At 48.4% G+C, this 19083-nt stretch overlaps 8 protein-coding genes and 1 non-coding gene across 9 annotated transcripts; 4 read left to right on the forward strand and 5 right to left on the reverse strand.

The window, feature by feature from the left end:
• Window positions 1–28: 28 nt before the first annotated feature.
• On the reverse strand, window positions 29–639 carry ACHE_20164A (uncharacterized protein; the record flags this gene model as incomplete). Its single annotated transcript, XM_043284437.1, has 2 exons — window positions 29–352; window positions 430–639. 2 exons carry the CDS (start codon window positions 637–639, stop codon window positions 29–31), a joined length of 534 nt encoding a protein of 177 aa, XP_043133228.1.
• A 1369-nt stretch (window positions 640–2008) lies between these two features.
• ACHE_20165S (zinc-binding alcohol dehydrogenase family protein) lies at window positions 2009–3321 on the forward strand (the record flags this gene model as incomplete). Its single annotated transcript, XM_043284438.1, has 5 exons — window positions 2009–2159; window positions 2241–2375; window positions 2444–2647; window positions 2710–3077; window positions 3139–3321. 5 exons carry the CDS (start codon window positions 2009–2011, stop codon window positions 3319–3321), a joined length of 1041 nt encoding a protein of 346 aa, XP_043133229.1.
• A 506-nt stretch (window positions 3322–3827) lies between these two features.
• ACHE_20166A (putative MFS transporter) lies at window positions 3828–5496 on the reverse strand (the record flags this gene model as incomplete). The annotated part of the gene is made up of 3 exons (XM_043284439.1): window positions 3828–4770; window positions 4822–5016; window positions 5072–5496. The coding sequence occupies 3 exons, from the start codon at window positions 5494–5496 to the stop codon at window positions 3828–3830; spliced, it is 1563 nt and encodes a 520-aa protein (XP_043133230.1).
• A 318-nt stretch (window positions 5497–5814) lies between these two features.
• On the reverse strand, window positions 5815–6644 carry NIT2_3 (carbon-nitrogen hydrolase family protein; the record flags this gene model as incomplete). Its single annotated transcript, XM_043284440.1, has 2 exons — window positions 5815–6155; window positions 6221–6644. 2 exons carry the CDS (start codon window positions 6642–6644, stop codon window positions 5815–5817), a joined length of 765 nt encoding a protein of 254 aa, XP_043133231.1.
• Window positions 6645–7471: 827 nt separating this feature from the next.
• ACHE_t20005S lies at window positions 7472–7544 on the forward strand. Its single transcript has one exon. It is a non-coding gene; the product is annotated as a tRNA-Lys (tRNA).
• A 414-nt stretch (window positions 7545–7958) lies between these two features.
• yvc1 (putative potassium ion channel Yvc1) lies at window positions 7959–10108 on the reverse strand (the record flags this gene model as incomplete). Its single annotated transcript, XM_043284441.1, has 5 exons — window positions 7959–8398; window positions 8456–8596; window positions 8645–9579; window positions 9637–9964; window positions 10033–10108. 5 exons carry the CDS (start codon window positions 10106–10108, stop codon window positions 7959–7961), a joined length of 1920 nt encoding a protein of 639 aa, XP_043133232.1.
• Window positions 10109–10634: 526 nt separating this feature from the next.
• ACHE_20169S (uncharacterized protein) lies at window positions 10635–11519 on the forward strand (the record flags this gene model as incomplete). Its single annotated transcript, XM_043284443.1, has 1 exon — window positions 10635–11519. One exon carries the CDS (start codon window positions 10635–10637, stop codon window positions 11517–11519), a length of 885 nt encoding a protein of 294 aa, XP_043133233.1.
• A 3214-nt stretch (window positions 11520–14733) lies between these two features.
• Window positions 14734–15837, reverse strand: ACHE_20170A (translation initiation factor eIF2 subunit alpha; the record flags this gene model as incomplete). The annotated part of the gene is made up of 4 exons (XM_043284444.1): window positions 14734–15211; window positions 15273–15480; window positions 15534–15696; window positions 15760–15837. The coding sequence occupies 4 exons, from the start codon at window positions 15835–15837 to the stop codon at window positions 14734–14736; spliced, it is 927 nt and encodes a 308-aa protein (XP_043133234.1).
• Window positions 15838–16492: 655 nt separating this feature from the next.
• On the forward strand, window positions 16493–18928 carry ACHE_20171S (SulP family inorganic anion transporter; the record flags this gene model as incomplete). The annotated part of the gene is made up of 4 exons (XM_043284445.1): window positions 16493–16920; window positions 16976–17605; window positions 17657–18176; window positions 18230–18928. The coding sequence occupies 4 exons, from the start codon at window positions 16493–16495 to the stop codon at window positions 18926–18928; spliced, it is 2277 nt and encodes a 758-aa protein (XP_043133235.1).
• Between the last annotated feature and the right edge of the window lie 155 nt (window positions 18929–19083).

Genomic DNA, 19083 nt, shown 5'->3' on the forward strand with positions numbered 1-19083 from the left:
AGGCATTACGACACACTCTGTCTGCTCACTACACCACATATTTCGCGAGCTCCTTCTCGGTCCAATCCCAAATCTTCTGCGCCAGGGCATCATCCTCTCCCAACGGCGAAACAGGTCCCCAAATCCCCACGGGCTCGTAATATTCGCCACTCTTGACATCCTTGGACACCGATGCCCAAAACTGATCATGCACTCCCTGTTCGATCGGGGTGACAGTCCATTCGGTCACCTTTCCCAGCAGCCGGATAACGAGCGGCGACCCCGTGGCGCTGTTCATGAGGTTTGTGCGCACGACGCCCGGATGGATAGTCGCGCAGGTAAATTGTGGGTATTTGCGAGCCAGGAAGCGCATCTAGAGCACCATGGTCAGCTTGCTTTGTCCGTAGCTGCCGAAGGGGCCGGGGCTGTGCAACGAGTCGAAGAGCACACTTGTTGCCGGTTCTTCTCGGCCGCGGTTTGGCCCTTTTCGATGTTGCGAGCTGCCAGCCAGATGAGTTCCGGTCGGTGACGGGCATATTCAAGGATACATTGCTTGCCCAGGCCGATGTTGCCACCTGTCACGAGAATCACGTTGCCGTTGAGCGGCGGGATATCCTGCTTCGGGTCGAAGGGGACGGATTTGCACCCGAAGAAGACCATGATGCGTGATAGTAATACAACCGATACAAAGGGGAGCTATGAGTAGTAGAAGGTGGCAGAAGAGAACGACTTAAAAGGACAAATAGAACGAGTGTCTCCCTCCGTATATAGCCATGAATCATCCGATCCTGAACATCATCCTCAGCTCTGCCAGACCGGCCCCAGAAAAAAATAGAAAGGATGGCCATTTCTTCGTCTGCCCGAACATCATCGCCCTGTCAAAGCCTCTTCGGATGCACCAGATGGAATGCGACTACCCGCAACCGATTGAGATGTTACGCTCTGATAGGAGGAATGAGGTCAGGAAAATTGACATCCCTGTCAGCACCGTTTACGGAATACGAGCAGCGGGGCTCTTTATATCCCGGAGAGACTCATGTCCCCTGCCGGATGTTCATGGCTAAATTAGGTCGTGTCCAGCCCTAACGAGATAACCTTGGATTGACTCCGTCGCGTTGTGACATAAACATCTCGTGCACTTTCCCTCTCTGTATACTAATGACATATAGAATAATAACAAGCACTGCTCACCGATTCGACATACATGGCCGCCATATAGTTATGTGGCCGTCAATTAGCAGTAAGACACATACAAGTATCCAAACAAAGAAAACACAGAAGATGCAGACGGAGACTTCTCTGAAGTGCGGAAGACAGAACGATCGGATGCTGGTGATAGCCTTGCTAGTTTCACCATATTTCCAGGGTACGGTACGCTAGCTCTGTTTCTTTGCTGCTTTTTGCAAGTTGAACCCAGGCTGTCAATTCCCATTCCATCATATGGGGATATGGGGATATGGGGATATGGGGATATGGGGACCCTGTCTCCTCCTGGTTGATGCTCGATGCTCCATAATTTCTTGCCCAATGGAATCAAAAGGTCCAGGGTGTAGGTCTATTGAAGCGGGGTAGTAAGGTACAACTTCAGCCCCTCTGGGAACAAATTAGACTGAACAAGACTCGGCGTTAATTTGATTTCGGGTTCACGATAACCGAAGGTTGCGACTAGAGTCAAATACAAAGAAAGCATTGTTAACTACTTTCCAGAAGTTTCCGGATTATGGAACACCAAGGCAAATAACACTTGAACACATCACGCTTGCATATACATTGAAGTTCCAAAGATCCAAATTGTTCGTGCACCAAATTGGAGTAATTATTAATATATCCTTAGAGATATGGACGCTTCCACTTTCCGGCGCTTCAACTTGCCTTTCTGTATCTCTGTGACCGATGTCATCATTGTGCTCTGTTATATAAATGCATCGCATATATTGACTGCAGCACACACAGCCTTTGAGCTTCTTAGCAGTATTATTTCACTTATCGACTTATCGACTTATCGGAGAATTAAGAATACAATAACTAGATGGCCAGAGACAAATCCAACACAGCCGTCATCGTCCGCGTTCCCGACGGCCAATCTCCAAAGCTCTCTAAAGAGAACATCCAAATCCCATCCCCGGAATCGAACCAGGTGCTTGTTAAGATATCGCATGTTGCACAGAATCCTACTGACGGTCTGCATTCCCCTCCTTGATATCCTGAAGAATATTATCAGAAACTGGGAAGTTGGGCAATTGATTGCTAACACCATCCAGTCCAAGCCTTTGACTCCAATGCATTTGGCGATGGAGCAGTGCTCGGATGCGATTTCGTAGGCGAAGTCGTTGAGTTAGGGAGTGGTGTTACCCGCTATGCGAAGGGTGATGTTATTGCGGGGTTGGTTTGGGGAGGTATGCATCATCTCCTCATTTATCTTTTATCATCTCACGACGAATAAGTACTTACTCGTGTCGTGCAGGCGAAACAAAAGGCCTAGGTGGATATAGCCAGTACTGTCTAGCCGACGAACGGATCTCGTTCAAAATCCCTAGCGCTCTTTCTCGCGAGCATGCGAGTACTGTTCCACTAGCGTTGGCGACGGCTTGGCTTGCTCTGTTTTCGAAGGATTGTCTTGCCATTGATTGGTCAAGTGGTTCGACAGTGCTGGTTTGGGGTGGAAGCTGTAAGACCCATTCTCTGTCCATATCTTTTACATGCAAAACATAATGCTTACACAAATCACAGCGAGCGTCGGCCTCTACACCATCCAACTTGCCACAATCTTCGGTATAAAAGTAGTAACAACATGCAGTCCCAAGCACGCCAATTTGGTCCGCTCCTACGGCGCCAAGCATGTCTTCGACTACAAGGATCCGCAGGTCGTTGAGAAGATTAAGCAGGCCGCTCCTGGTCTGAGGTATGTTTTTGATACGATTGGGAAGCCAAATTCGTCTGCGACTGCTTCAAATGCACTCGCTGGAAAAGGCAGTCTTTGCACCGTCCGGCCTGGGAAGGCAAATACGGAGAATGTTGTGGATGGGACTAAGATTACTGATGTCCTGGTTTGGACGGCTTTCTTAAAGGATCATGCGTATGGGGAGTTTAAGTGGCCTGTATGTTCTCTCTCTTCTTACCCTAGGGCCTAGTGGTATAATTAATACTGACATGATTTAGGCTTCGAAAGCGGACCACGAACTCTGCAGCGAGCTATTCAAAAAAGTTTCCGAATGGTTAGAGAAGGACGTCGTTAAGCCGAGCAACCCTAAGGTGTTTTCTGGGTTGGATAAGGTTGGCTATGGGTTCCAAGAATATCGAGATGGAAAGGTTTCAGCGTATAAGATTGTTTATAAGGTTTGAGGTCGTTTAGGATGGATATAGACGGTATTTAATTGAGATTTATGATACGGTTTTATTTGGTGCTCGTAAACGGTATCTTGTAGTTAATTTGCTTCCTACAGTCCTGTATACTGTGGATATTGTGTTATGGGTTTTTTGGTGAACACAAAGACTGCATTGAGCCCATCCACTTCTCGATTCCCATTCCAAAAATAGGCAGTGGTGGTAAACCCGTTAGGAAATGGCACTCAAGAGGAAACGGACCAGATCTGGTTGGTATGTTCTGATTGATGCCTTATCTATAGAGAATAATTATACCAACTGTGTACTGCTAGCCTGCCGTGCCGCAACCGGCGCCGGAAGTGTATAGGGCTTGTCGGTTCAGCGTCTTTCGCGTTCTTGGGCGTGTATTATCAGGCCCAATTCGAATTACTCTATCAGAGTTTTTATGATCAACCTGAAGTTACTGTAAGTTATTGCCGTGTTAAGAAATCATGAATTAGTTCAACTCGGTGCCGCCATGTTACTCAGTAAATATACACAAACTCATCATTCTCCCGATCCGTCAGGTCCAAAAACGCATTATCCCCAATCTGCTGCTCCCCGTCCTCCCCATCCTCCTGGGCCCCCTCCTCCTGATATTGATTCATCATCGACCGATCCACCATCTTCGCCGGCTTTCCATTCCTCACTCTCCGACGCTCCTGCATCCTATTCAAAACAACAAGGTTACCCCACTGTATAAACACCACAGCGACCAAAGCTACAAAGATGCCCAAGCACGCCCGGAGACCTGGATGATAGGCTGGCGCGTCTTTTTCACTGAAGAGTAAGGGACCGACGATATTACCCGCCGATGTAGCCGCGTTAAAAAGACTCATGACGATGGATTTCTTCGTGGTGCCGGCGGTGTTACCCACGATCCATGTGACGATTAACGGATTACCCCCGAACAAGAATGCAAGCAAATAATATCCTGCCAGTAAGGCACCCTGCACAGACTGATTCCGCGGAATAGCGTACAGGATAGCCAGCCCCGCAACAACAGGGAGCATAAAAGCTGCCAAAATCGCTGCCTTAAGCCGGGCTTTCTGAGCCAAGTAACTCGCGACCAAAATCACAATCAGCTGCAGCGCCCCAAACGGCATGTTGAGCAGTGTGGTTTTGTAATTGTCGAACCCAAGCCCGCTGAGGATAAGCGGGCCAAAGACATTGGTCACGCTTGCACCGATGTTCAGCAACATTGCCATTCCGATCCAGAGGTAAGTTTTCAGCTCAATACCGGCTTCCGCGACATGTTTCATGCGGAATTCGCGGTTTCCCGTACCGGTTTGGTTTGCGCGGAGACGTTCCATTGCTTGTGGTTTTTCTTCTTCTGTTAGGAAGCGCGCGGATGGGATGTCATTGTCTAGTTTCCAGTAGACGAAAGGGGCGGTTACTACTGTCACTAGGCCGACGAAGAGGAATATACTGAAATGTTCGTGAGTCTTGGGTCCAATCTTTTGAAAAGTAGATACTCACATCTGCCATGGAAATAGTACATTCGACTTAATATGGCCCAGTCCGTACGAAAGAGCTGCTGCAACGACCGTCGCGGCGCCATTGGTACTATACCAAGCAGCAATGCGCAAAGGCTGCTCAGCACGACGATACCACTGGCTAGTAATGATGCTGAAAAGCGGGAGACATCCGGCTTCGAAAAGGCCGAGGAGAAATCTACCCAACAATTAACCACTCTTTTCTTCTTCGACCTCGACGAAAACATACATACCTCGTAGCCATCAACCCCCCAAAATTATGACAAGCCGCCATCGCAGCCTGCGAAACACCCCAGCCAAAACACAACACCGGCATAAGAATCCGATGCGGCACCTTCACAATCAAAAACGACGAGAACGGCTGCCATGCGAGCTGGGCAATCGGCGCAATCGATCCAATAAGTGAATATTGGTTCCCTGTGAGATGGGCATCTTCTTGCATGCCAAATGTCGCGCCATATCCTAGGACCGTTTTATCCAGGATCTGGAGAAAATAGACCCAGATTAGGATGAGGAGGATGACGCGGTCGGTCTTGCGGCGGATGCGCTTGCTGTCTTCTTCCGTGAGGGGGATGCGTACGAGGCTTGTGGGGTCTAAATTGGGGGGTTTTATGGGAAAGCTGTTTTCGTGGTGGGTTGTTTGGGGTTTGTTTGCCATGATGCTTGATAGAATGGAATGAGGGGGTAAAGCAGCAGTGCGGATGAAAAGCCATAGTCAAGCCGGTTTATATATAAGTACAGAAAATATCAACTCCTATGAACAGACTTGAATATCTCAGGTCGAAAGCGAACCGTGCGACCCTCCCGCCAGCGTAGGGCCTACGTTAACTACTCGATTTGGCTTCCCCGCAAAGTCAACCCCCACGCCCCCGGATTCCCGGATCCGGGGAAGTTTGACAGCACCCCCACGCTTTTTATCTTTCAATGCTTTTCCACCACCGGCAAACATAGTTATTACAGCTGGATTATTCAGCGACTACACACCCCGCACGTGCTTCTTCGCTTCCAAATCAACGCCCAGCCAAAGCAGATCCGGCCGACTGTAGTGGCCACACGAGTCGACGAAACATCTAGTCTCGAGTACCTTGTCCGGGCTTACTTCGGCGATAACAAGATTCTCCTCGTCCTCAGGGAGGTCTTCCGTGAGTTGTCGGCCATCGGGGCCAAAAATTGCAGATGATCCGCCTCCTGGGATATTCATTAATGTACCTTCGCCGGTGCCCATCGCTTTGATGCCCTTTTCGGCTATGAGGGCTGTTGTATGGATTACGAAAGTTGACGACTCGATGGCATATGTCTGGGCGAGAATGCGAGTTCCTATCCGAAGAAGATCCATCAGTTAAACCAAGCATCGCTTTACTCCTCAAAAGAAAATAACCTACCTTCCAGCGACATGCTAAAAAACTCCGATCCCCCGGAATGATGATGCACCGGCGGCCACGCAGCCACATGAAACAATTCCCGCTGATGATAAGTATGATACTTCAACAACGGATTAATATGCTCCCAGCACGACAACGCGCCCACGCGTCCAACACTTGTATCAACCACATTTAACAATGAATCGCCCGTGCAATCACCAAAGACGGTACGCTCCATATGCGTGGGTTTAAGCTTGCGCCGCTTCGCCTTGATCTCTCCAGTGTCGGTTATGATACACTGGGCGATGTAGAGAGATCCATGGTAATTTTCAGAGAAACCCAAGACGACGTTGATTTTGTTTTCAAGCGCACAAGTACGGATTTTCTCCATTTCGGGGGAACCATAGCGCAGCGAGTTGCGGATGTATGCGACGGATCGTTCCATGTCGACTGGTCTGGTCCTGTATCTCCGGCTCAGTATTAGATGTTACACTGGAAGAAACAGGCGTGTTCTTACCATATCCAGGCTGGATACCCCGGTATCCAACATTCAGGGAAGGCAATCAATCTGGCACCCCGCTGAGCTGCATCTTGGATAAGGGAACATGTCTTGTTGACTCCGGCTTGTAGATCTAGCCATTCTGGCTCTGCTTGTACGGCTGAAACGAGGATTTTCTGGGTGTCTGATTCCGCCATATTGCTTTCTTTTGAGGGATCACTTCAACGATCGAGGGGGCGGCCAAACGTGAATTTAAATAAATCACAGCACTAATGTATGCGATACAGAGCCTAATTTAGTGTACTGCAGCTTCGCCCGCGGCGGAATGCATTCCGTTACTCTGTTGGGCACACTTATACCCAGATAAGATGGATAAAGAACCATTATCGCAGTGGCCGGCTCTATTTCCAAATCCCGAGCAAAACACGTTATCTTCCTGTGTTTGATGACGGATGAACGGCTTTGGACTGCTATAAGGGTGGGGTGTGCTATCATCCTGCTCCGTAGTCTGCCGAGCGGAATATATATTCAGCATGTCTCTCGACGGATGAATAATGTACAGAGCATAGTTAGTAGGGAAAAGCCCCAAATTAACATTAAGATACATTGCTGGAAAGATAGAATCAAGACCCAGCCACAAGTAGTCATCTCATCCAGGCAAAAGGTTTGTGATGTGTGGTTATCGTCCATGCAGTTATGCACCAGTCGATTATGTGGGCTAACTCTGCCATGTTTTATAAGAGGTTAATTTGTTGGTTTGTTCAACAAGCCCAGCCGGGCTAGCTCAATCGGTAGAGCGTGAGACTCTTAATCTCAAGGTTGCGGGTTCGACCCCCGCGTTCGGCTTCATAAGAAGACGATCACGATTGATCACTTTTTTTGCGTTTTTTTTCGTCTATCTGTAGTTGAAGGGATCGCAGAATTATTTTTTTCTCCCCTAAAAGGAAGCTCCGGAAGAGGGGAAACCGTGGATACCGGCCTATTCTATCACACGACTTCTATTCACATGCAGAACAGACGCAGAACAAATTTGAACATGCAGAAAGGATACATACCAAAGAAACATTCGAATCATCTTGAAATCTATTGAACGCAAAAAATCATCAAAATATGAAGCGCGGCAGAATCATCACAACATTGGAGAACCGCATCCAATGAACAAATGAAGTCCCCAATCCCTCATAAACCTTCGTGAACGCATGAATTCCACCCGTATGTACGTAGTGCCGTATATGGACCATCATCGAGGTGCTGGAGACCTTAATCGTGTGCACTTCCGCTGGAGCTAGACTCACCATTCACCCCAGACATAGTCTCGTTTTTCCTCTCATTAGTCAAAAGTCGAACAGTCTCAGTGAGTTCCTTAACCTGTTGCTGCAGCTTGATGATCTCCACAGTGCAGGTGTCGGTATTGACATTTGGTGTGGACTCGCGAACAGTCTGTCGCCAGGTATCATCAATTTCGAAATCAACTTCTTCAGCAACGTGCTCCCACTCCTGGACGTCGTCATCATCCTCTTCGCCGCGGCGACGGTTCCATCTGATCCGACGGGCCTCGCGCGTCTCGAGAGATGCGACAATAAGAAGAAGGGGAGAGTAAATGACGGCCATGATGAAATCGTTGATCTTGGCGTAGTAACGGCGAGGAAGCCACCATTCAAATGGGAGCACCAGGAATATAATCTCGAGAAGGTTGAAGGCTAGTAAAAACCTTTTGTTAGACAAGCCCTTCTTTCGATTGGAACGAGCATACTCACGTGGAATGAAAACATTTTCGTCTGGTGCTCGGATGAATTGCATCGTCTTCAGAGCAAAGATTGACATATATTCATCAACGGCGTTCCCAGAGATATCCTCATACGCACTGTTGTAAAGCGCAATCAGGATGTTCAACAGGACTACGAACATTAGCAAAGGAACCAAGAGGAACTGAGGTTAGAACTCACCAATCATGACAATAAAGTTGAAGAGGTAGTAAAGAATGATGCCAAATGGGAAAGCAAAGTCCTGGAACGTGTCAAACTCGGGGCTCTGCATGATACTATTTGCCATTCCTTGGATAATCGAGCCTGTGACAGGAACATCGGCATCGACTTGTGCCATTCCAACAAAGGCCTGGAAAAATCCCACAAGAACGACGAAAAGGAGTGCAAAGAAGATGATGCTTTCTTTCATCATAACCCGCAGGACCACGAACATGGCACCGAAGAAGCGGATTGAATCCAGGTAAAGCATCATACGCATCCAGAACATTGGGCCCGCAAGGGCTATGAAGTTGTAGCTAAGCCGATTCAGTTCCTGCCTTTGTTCGTCATCGGCCGAGGAGGAGTGTGCCAATGCAGCGATACGCAAGAAGAATGATATAGCCAGAAGGGTGTATAGTGTTGAGTTGAAGGCGTTCCAGAAATCAAAATAGTTTCTTCCGACTTTCCATAGCTTGGTGAGCTCGTCGCAAATGAAAGCCAAAGTCATAACATAGAGGACCCCCTCGGCAAAGTCCAGGTCTCCGGTCGGATTGACTGTGTTGATGACTGCCGAGTACAGCGTGAGATACACCAGCGAGAAGACGATCTGGCATACATTCTGATAAACCGGGGCTCGCATGCGGTCTGGATGGAAATGAGTCGTAAAGTGAGGATCATCCCGCTTATGATATTCAACGAAGTTGGTCGGGTTCCCTTCCTCCTGGCAATACCAGCCATTCCAGAGATATTTAATACATTTCTGATAGCCAGAGGAGCCGATGACCCTCAGAGCATGGAGGTCAACCGCACGTTCGATGACGTTGGCCGGGGTAGTTTCTTCCCCGTCCGCGAAATATGAGTAACGCTTCAGCAGGCATTCCTTGAACAGGAAGTCCTGGTTCTCTTCGGTTTCGATGCTGTGCGACATCGTTAGCATTATATAGTAGCGTAGACAACGACGGGTGGCGACATACATGCGCTTGGCAATAACCTCACTTGCAACGGCCCGACTTTCAAGCAGATCCGAGTCCCAGAGCTCAACCGTAGCTTGGTACTTGAACCATCTCAGACAAACAAGCAGCGCAATCACAACGCAGCCACGAAGTTCACCGGTCCCAGCCTGCTTAGCGGTCTGAATAACATCCTTTGTGATGATCCGGCTGTTCGGGTTGGTGAGGTCATCCTCCTGGAGCTCGCATGGTACCACCTGTTCAATCTGGTACTTCAACCGCAGTGCAACCTTGGTGATTTCTTTCGATGGATGCGGGGGAGAAGCTTCGTCGACAGTATAAGCAGGGAGCACTGTCAATTGGAAGATAAGATACCATGTTAGCCAATTTCCGACATAGAGCTTCTAGGGGATGATGCACATCGACGTTGTTCTATATGCAGACGATGGCGAGCCCGCTCGCCATTGACGCTGAAGATGTCTCTCCAGTGACCCATTCTCAACAATGTTGGGAATAGAAGCGTTACTGATGGAGGATGATGGATTGCATGATGGCTGGCGCAAGACAATCCCGGGGAACTTAGTCAGCTTCAGCTCAGCCCCCGCGTCGATCACCACCCACGTCACGAGAGATGACTGAGAAACTACAGAGTAGTTATGGCTTATACGAGACCTATGTCTTATACTCGATGCTCTGCACGAGTCGCATCTACACTGTAACCTGATATCACAATGATGGCTTTAGATCGAGCGATGAACGGACGAACTACTCTTAACAGATAGCGCCGAAGTGGATCTATACATAGGACCCGCTGGGAAAAAGAGGATGAACTTCCAAATACGCCAATCAAACCTGACCAAGGTCGGAATTGGTATGTACCCGAGCCCGAGCCCGAGGAACAAATCTCAAATATTTTCGGAACCGAATACTGGGAGCATATGGTTTAAATACCCTGATCCCCCGATGTAAAATGTAAATAGCAGCGCCTCTGATCAGAAATCCCAATTGTAAAAGAATAGAAGATGTCGTTCTTTTTCTACATCTACCTCAAGTTTGCAGCCGTTGTTATAAGGAGTCTGGCGAGATTGCAAGGGAAAATTATCTCTAACCCCGATGCCGTCCGCTACATTCCATCGAGAGATCATCAACGAACCATCAAAGCCCATTTCTATCGGTCACCATTGCACAAAGAGCTTGCCCCCGGGCCCGTTTTGATCAATTTTCACGGAAGCGGCTTTGTCATTCCAGCTCACGGCAGTGACGATGCCTTCTGTCGTCAGATCAGCGAGCGGACGAACTATTCAGTCTTGGATATTCAATACCGACTAGGACCGGAGGACCCCTTCCCGGCTGCTGTACATGACGTCGAAGACGTTGTTAAATGGGTATTGAAGCAATCTGAGGAATTTGACCCCTCTCGCGTCTCTATATCGGGGTTTAGTGCTGGTGGCAACCTCGCTCTTGTTGCATGTTCCAGCTTGTTCCCTCCAGCGACTTTCCACTCCGTTCTCGCTTTCTACCCAAGTGTCGAGGCATTCGTCGACCCCAATACTCTGGCTGCGCCTGAATCTGGTGGAACTCCCCTGCCAGCATGGCTACTCCGATTCTTCAAGCAATGCTATGTCCCATCAAATGTTGACGCTAAAGATCCGCGCATCTCCCCTTATTTCGCGGACCCAATCCACTTTCCTCGCAATGTCCTGATTATAGCGGCTGGTTATGACTCCCTGGCCCTCGAGGCGGAGAGACTGGCTGCAAGACTTGGGGAGGACGCTGATCGACATGTTGTCTACGAACGGATGGAGAAATGTGATCATGCCTGGGATAAGATTGCTAGAGAGGGGACTCGTGAATGGGAGCTTAAGTCGAGGGCATATGAACTCGCTATTGGAATGTTGGAAATGTGATGTCAGGTACTCCGCTCCTGTATATAAATGTGTTGTTTCATGAAGATTTAAACAAACTGTATCGATTTGCTAGAGTTCTCTGGTTGTCACCCACTCAACTTTTGTGGTCAGTATTGTTCTTCATATCCGGCTTTGTCAGCATTTGAACATCGGGCTGCTAAACGCCCAAGTTGCCAAACATGATGGAGAGTTCATTCTTATAGTCAATGTCATGTTATGACAAACGATAAACGTTGTCGCCCAGCACAATGACGGCCCCTGGGAAGACACCCTCTACCCACGGTTTGAGATCGCGAGGAATGTATCGAATCCAAAGCCGGATCGCTCAGGGCATGTGGCTTGCTGGGTAACCAACGTCCACTTGCTCGCTAAGGTTTCACTCGAATTCCTCTGAACCAGAGGGGAGGGCTGGACAGGGCTATCTTTTGCGTTTCCTGTGGCCGTTAAGCGCTCCATTGAGCTGTCGCGGAAAATTGAATGCTCAGCGACATCTCCTATACGAGTGTCCTCAGCAGTCTCTCTTCCCTGGGAACTTAAGTCGCAGTAAAGAAGGTGACGGCCCATTCTCTGTAAGTTGTTGGAGTCGTTCTGGGGTTGACGGCCACAGAGGTGTCGGCGATATGGTCTTCACTTGCGGCCGCGGTTCGATGAATCCGAGCTTGTTGAGACGCCAGCCAATACCAGCGGCTTCGTTCTCGCCCAATGAATTCACAGCCTGATCCTCATCCTTGTGTGAAGAGTCATTCTGTTCGGTTACCGGTATTGAACGGCTGTGTAGTAGACCGGGGCAGATATTCCGCTAACCTCTGGGATATCAAGATAGCTCAATCATCTAGAGCACAATATTTTCCAGAACCTCTAATCTATCAAGCGATTGTTCAGCGGTTTCGGGATCCAAAACGTGCACTATGTGGTCGTTATTTCAAAGCGTGTGTTCGGCTCTTAGATTATGCTTCTTCATTGGATTGTGTTGAGGTCGGTTTTCTTCCGCCCAGTGTCTCAAGCATCCTTTGACTCCGGCTTCGAATATGTGGCAGTGAGTCGTTTACGTCTGTTGGAATAGAGATGTAAATATTGGTCATTGTCAGCCCTTTTCGACCTCATAGCTTTCCGAGAATGTTAGCAAATCCCAAACCTAACAGCCCCGAGGGGAGGGTCTTCACGTCGTCCTTGTTACTGCACTTTGCTTGCATACAGATCAGGTCGTCTGTAAAATGACTGGGCAAGAACATATTGTGCTCTAGATGATTGAGCTATCTTGATATCGTCAAACTTAAAGAGATGGTAACTGTAGGGGTGCTACATATCTTCGATATCCTTGATGGTTTGTAAGTCAATCCTCGAACCAGGGATAACCTGGAAACACCTGCTGTGCTGCTTTCGTATTGTATAGAGTGAATCGGCGCTGTATTTTCGGCAAAATGACTCCTCATAATGGCTGGTGGTGAATTCCATGTCTTCCACAATATCACAGAGGATGAAGCAAGGAACATAGGAGTTGATGCCCCATCTCTCGGCTGAATAGCCACATGTTCCGGCTTCCAAACTCTGATAGCATCGCATCTATATTCAATCAGTCGGTTTGTGGTGGTGCCATGGAGCTTTTTTTTATTATTTTTTTTGTTGGACCAGCTCCGAATTCCTGACCATTTCCATGCAACATTCAAGTCCTTTCAGTGTCGTGTTGGTACCTTGATATGGCCCTGACAGCCTTTCAAATCACACTTGAATATCTCTCTTAGGCTATCGAGGCTCAGATAGACGAGTTGGTGTTGTATATAGATTTGAGAATTTTTGGATTCGTATCTTTTCTGCAGAGCCGTCTAGCAGCAAGCGGATGCTCTGTGCCACTTCCTGGAATATCTCCATATACCTGGATTTGACCGCTATGGTTGGCCACCCGCAACCTTTGCTGGTTGGTATTGGATTGTTTGGCACTAGCTCTGACTTGGTATGAGAAAAGCATGTTGCTCTGGGACAATCGCTAAGTTACCCTTGGCAACTATCTTAAGCATCCACTTGTCGTCGACTACAATACCTAAAGCCATAGTAGTCTTCTAGTGAAGATTCGATTCTCCCACATGATACGTACAGTGCTCTCTTTTGTAGATTTCCTGGTTGCAGAAGCTTTAACTAGGCCAATTGAGCGGTGAAGGTGTAGGTGTGCTCCTCACATACACCGACCTTCATACCAACACGGCGGCCACCCAAACGATGATTATTGGCGTATGCCTGTTTGTATTTTAGCAGACTTGTTACAAAGAACGGCATCTGACTCGGTTGAGGTCGAGTGGTAAACCTATGGGGTCGTAGGGCTGTTGTAGCAAGCCTGCTGGTGATCATTGTGAGAATATTTGGACATGCTGGTGGGTTTCAAGGCTTGTGCACACAATGCGATACCTTTGCTCTTGCTGTTAGGGATTTCTGTTTGGTATGAATTTTGGCAAGGTATATGTCTTCCGTAATCTCACCACTGTGTATATGAACATTGCATTTCAGTCAAAGACTACGAGGCTTTACAGTGCCTTGGGCTTTTTTTCTTTTTTTTTTTGTTTTGCAATACATTATGAGAGGGAGAAGCTGATTTATGGATCAGTATCGAGTGTTTCGTCAAGTATTCACTTCTTTGCAAGGTCTATACTCATTCACATGTTTCACATATGTTATATCAAGTCTAACTAGGCCGTATAGACTTTGAGAAACAATGTTTCGATCAGGTGAATGTGGGTAGGTGATGTTGCTTGGGTTCACATATTAACATGCTTCAGTTAGGGCATACACATCTACCAAAATTCATGAGAAAAGCAAATAAGCATTGGCTCCAGGAACCGAAGGTATACCGCTAAGTCAACTCCCAGTTCTTAAGAAACATATGTACATCAGAACGTGGAATCGATCTCCTGTTGTCCAACACGGGCGAGAGAGAGAGATAGCAATGCTTTGTCCCTCTCCCGTGAACATACTGCCCTAATTGCTGACCCCAAATCCGCTCATGAGCACATTAAACCGTCTCCCGTGTCATTAGTCGTATCATTCGCAACCTTGCATCTATCCCCTATTCTCTATTTTTTCCGTCTTCCACCTTCGCAATATACCAGTGTCTCCTTTTTATCACTATCTGATATCAGAACGCGTTAAACGAAATCAATGCTTTTATGATTTTTCTCTTTGCTTTTTGGGGGTGGCCGTTGGTATCCAAAAGCTACTGAATAGCTTACTCGGGAACACCCTCGTCGCTCTCGGACTGGCTCTCGTCTCCGCTAACTTGCATGTTCTCACGCTCACGCTTGTCCATAAGCTCCTGGAGAGCAGCGTCGTCATGCTCAGTGACGGCCTTGGGCGCCATCTTGGTGATGCAGCCACCTCCCACTTCCTTGATCTTGTTCTCGATGCGCTGGATAGCCTCCTCAAGCATCTTAATACCGATCTGCTTGTCCAAGCATTGGCTAGTCAAGACGTATAGCGGCGGGGCGACCAGCTTGACCTTGATCTGGTTCTCGGGGGTGTTCTGCTCTTCAGCCGTACGCAGAGCCTCCTTGACAGCATCGATTCCATCGTAGCCAAAGCAAGTAACTTCGATATCGGCACGGACCTTGGTGGGGTGAGGAGTAAGCTTCTTGCTGATGTAGTCCATCAGCTCCCTCCGGACAGGCTCGCTCGGGAATTCAATCTCCTTCCACACATCGGGGTTCCTAGAAAGATAGCAAATCAGAATCCTCATCAAGTATTTCCAAGTCGAAAAGAGATCCTTACGTGATGGCGATCTTGAAGGCGTCGTGGGAGTGACCGTATTTCCGGTCCAAGGGCCACCCGATCTGCGAGTAGAGGGTCTCGAGGGGAGTCTGAGTAGCCTCTGCGACGTGACGCATGATCGAGTGCACCGCCTTGCTCTTGTTGTATCTTTCCTCACATTTTGTAACATCCTCGGGCGAGACTCGACGCTTGGAAAGATCGATGTATCCTGAACACTATGAGTCACTGTCCGTTCTCTGCATACAACCTAGGTTTCCTTACCCTTCTCCTTATCGACACGGAGCACAATAACGACCTCGTTGCGTCCGATACGGATGAGCTTCTGGATTGAACGGATACGTCTCCGCGAAAGTTCGGAAAGCAAGATCATTCCGTCGATGTTGTCGTACTCGAGCAGCTTCACGTATGCGCCCATTTCGGCGATCTGCAATCCAACGCAACAACGATCAGAATTTTTCTTTCACACAGTAGCCTCTTTAGAGCATACCTGCTTCACGTTGACCATGACATAGCTGTCCACCTCGGGATACTTCTCCTCGTAGAAACGGCAATTTGTTAAAGACATTTTGGCGGGGTTTGCGCCTGATATAGGCAGGATCTCGAACACGCGAAAAGGAAGAAGAAATCAGTCCCAATAAGAATGGAACTGTCAGCGAGGTCTCAAGAGAAGAAAACTGGTAGATACGCTCCGTGGACGAATCGAGTGACAATCAACCGGAGAACGAGAGAAACTGGCGGCACAATTCGACTCGCTTTGTGGCGGCTCAAAACCCACTTTAGGAACCTGCACCACATGTACGGGAGACCGAATTTACCAGAATGGCAGAATATCACGTGCGACGAAGATCGACACCGCCCGGCAAAAGCGGCAAAAAGAGAGCGCGACGCTTATCGCCCTATCAGGCTATCATTTACTGTAAACAACAAAGAGGGGATGTGATGAGACATAAACAACACATGGATGCCCATCAGCTGCTTGATTTGTCCGTCTTTTCATGCTAATCCTACTATGGATACTAGGCTAAATCTTTTATTTTAGCCTGGACGGTTTACTCTTCCGCTAAGTGGCCACCGCCCTTCATGCCCATTAACTTGGCATTACACGACTTTCCTCCCCTGCTCCTTGTGGATAGTCCTCTTTAAATTCTTATGGGCGGTCATTTTGGGATATTCTGATTTATCTCTTGTATTTTTACCCGGCCGAATCTGTGTGTGTGAACATGGCGGATTCCGATCTCCCACGTCGTTCTATACGAGATTGGCTTTTTGACGTCGTTCGTACCTCATACCAAACCAACGCCTCAACAACTCTGGAAGATCGACCTGCCACCGATAGTATACCAAGCGATGAAGCTACGAGGCAGCCCCCTATTAGTGCGCCAGATGCCAGGACTCGTCTACTGGAGTCGTATGACCGTTCGGATCCGATCTGCGGAGAGAGAAAATGCAATCACGGCACGTTCTCCCCTCGACCGGAAGATCAAAGAGGGTTATCGTGGGACGCAAGCTCTATTCCACCACCAACCAGTACTGGTGATGGGTATCCGGGAGAGTCCAGCCGCCGGCCTGAGCTGGGCCCCAGATCGGAAACCGTACCGTCATTGGAGTCCTCAGCATCAACGTTGCCTCTGAAGAATCGCAGAACCTTGTATGCTAGGGCTAGTGGACATTTGTTTTTGGAAGCTGATCTGATGCAAAAATAGGTACATGTCATACTACATCCCATTCTTCAATTGGATCACCCAATATCGATTATCATGGATCCGAGGCGATTTGATTGCCGCTATGACCGTCGCATCAATCTATATCCCCATGGCATTATCCCTGTCCGAGAACTTAGCGCATGCTCCCCCCGTCAATGGCCTATATGCCTTTGTGTTCCACCCATTTATATACGCGATACTGGGAAGCAGTCCTTTACTGGTAGTCGGGCCAGAAGCGGCTGGTTCCTTGCTTGTCGGCCAAATCGTCAAGAACAGCGTTAGCCAAGGACACTCGGGGGAAGATGACCCAATTGCAAATGCAATGGTCGTGGGTGTGGCAACTGCCATGGCAGGTGTCATGATATTGGTTGCTGGCTTGACTCGTCTGGGGTTTCTGGATAATGTGCTGAGTCGGCCTTTTCTGAGGGGATTCATCACTGCTATTGGTTTTGTGATTTTCGTGGACCAGCTTATTCCGGAGGTTGGATTGACGGACCTGTCAAAGGATACCGGTGTAAGCCATGGAACGACAGTGGAAAAGTTGGTGTTCTTTTTCAGAAACATAAGGAACTGCCATGGCTTGACAAGTGCAGTATCACTTGGCAGCTTTGGCATCATCATGATGTTCCGGTATGTGCTTGTTCCCCGCGTTAGATTTCTCGTTAACCAGGTGGTATGAAGGACTATCAAAAAGATGCTCGAGCGCCGATTTCCCCAGGTCATCTACTTTCCGGACCGCTTGCTCGTGGTTATCCTCTCAGCCGTCCTGACATGGCGTTTCGGTTGGGATCAAAAAGGGCTAGATATTTTGGGGGAAACCAAGAACGACAGTGGTGGAATATTCGATTTCGAATGGCCATTCGACTTCGGTGATATGAGACGCGTTCGTACAGCCTTGAGCACCTCGTTCATCATTGCACTACTTGGCTTTTTCGAATCTTCTGTCGCGGCCAAGGGTCTGGGCGAAGGTACCAGTGACGGCGTCAAAGGCATGACCGTCAGTGCGAACAGAGAAATGGTAGCGTTGGGCGTTTCGAACGTTGTGGGTGGGTGTTTCATGGCGCTTCCTGCCTTTGGGGGATACGGAAGGAGTAAGGTCAATGCTTCCACCGGAGCACGATCTCCAATGAGCAGTGTTTTCCTGAGTATCATCACGCTTGTCTCTATCCTAATTTTATTGCCATATCTCTACTATCTTCCGGTATGTTGCCTTTGACGGGCTTCAAAGAATGACGCCTGTTAACTTGGGTCTAGAAAGGAGTCCTTTCCGCCATGATTTCCGTCGTCGCCTTTTCCCTCATTGAGGAGTGTCCACATGACGTCGCATTCTTCATCCGCCTACGAGGCTGGTCAGAACTGGTACTAATGCTTCTCATTTTCGTCGCGACCATGTTCTATTCGCTAGAATTGGGAATCGCTCTCGGAATCGGCCTCTCCATCTTAATTCTCATACGCCACTCCACACAACCCCGAATCCAAATTCTGGGCAAAGTCGCCGGTACACATGACCGCTTCGACAACGCCGAACTCCACCCCGACAAAGTCGAGTTGATCGAAGGCGCATTGATCGTTAAAATCCCTGAACCCCTCACGTTTGCCAACACCGGCGACTTGAAAAACCGTCTCCGCCGTCTGGAATTTTACGGCTCTACCCACGCGCATCCCTCTCTTCCCCGAATGCGTCCTCCAGAGCATAACAAGAACATCATCTTTGATGTTCACGGTGTAACCAGCATCGATGGCTCAGGAACACAAGTTCTATTTGAAATTGTCAAATCGTACGCAGATGTCGGGACGAGGGTGTTCTTCTGTCGTCTCGCCAATCGCGATGTTTTCGGGAGATTTGAGAGAAGCGGCATCGTGGAAGAGTGTGGTGGCCTGTCACATTTCTTGCCTAGGGTCGATGATGCGCTGCGGATGGCCGAGTCTGAGGAGCGGATTTTGGATTCTTGAGTGGTCCATTCGATATGGAAATGAAAATCTTGGTGTAGGGACGGATGTCGATATAAAATTATTTTTTTTCGCATATATGCATAATGATAAATGCATGTTAGAAATTGTGGCATAGCTTTGCAATGTGAGCCGGTCCTCCTTTCACATACCAATTC

The sequence above is a fragment of the Aspergillus chevalieri genome, chromosome 2 (genome assembly GCF_016861735.1).
Source record: "Aspergillus chevalieri M1 DNA, chromosome 2, nearly complete sequence".
Classification (NCBI taxonomy): Eukaryota; Fungi; Ascomycota; class Eurotiomycetes; order Eurotiales; family Aspergillaceae; genus Aspergillus; species Aspergillus chevalieri.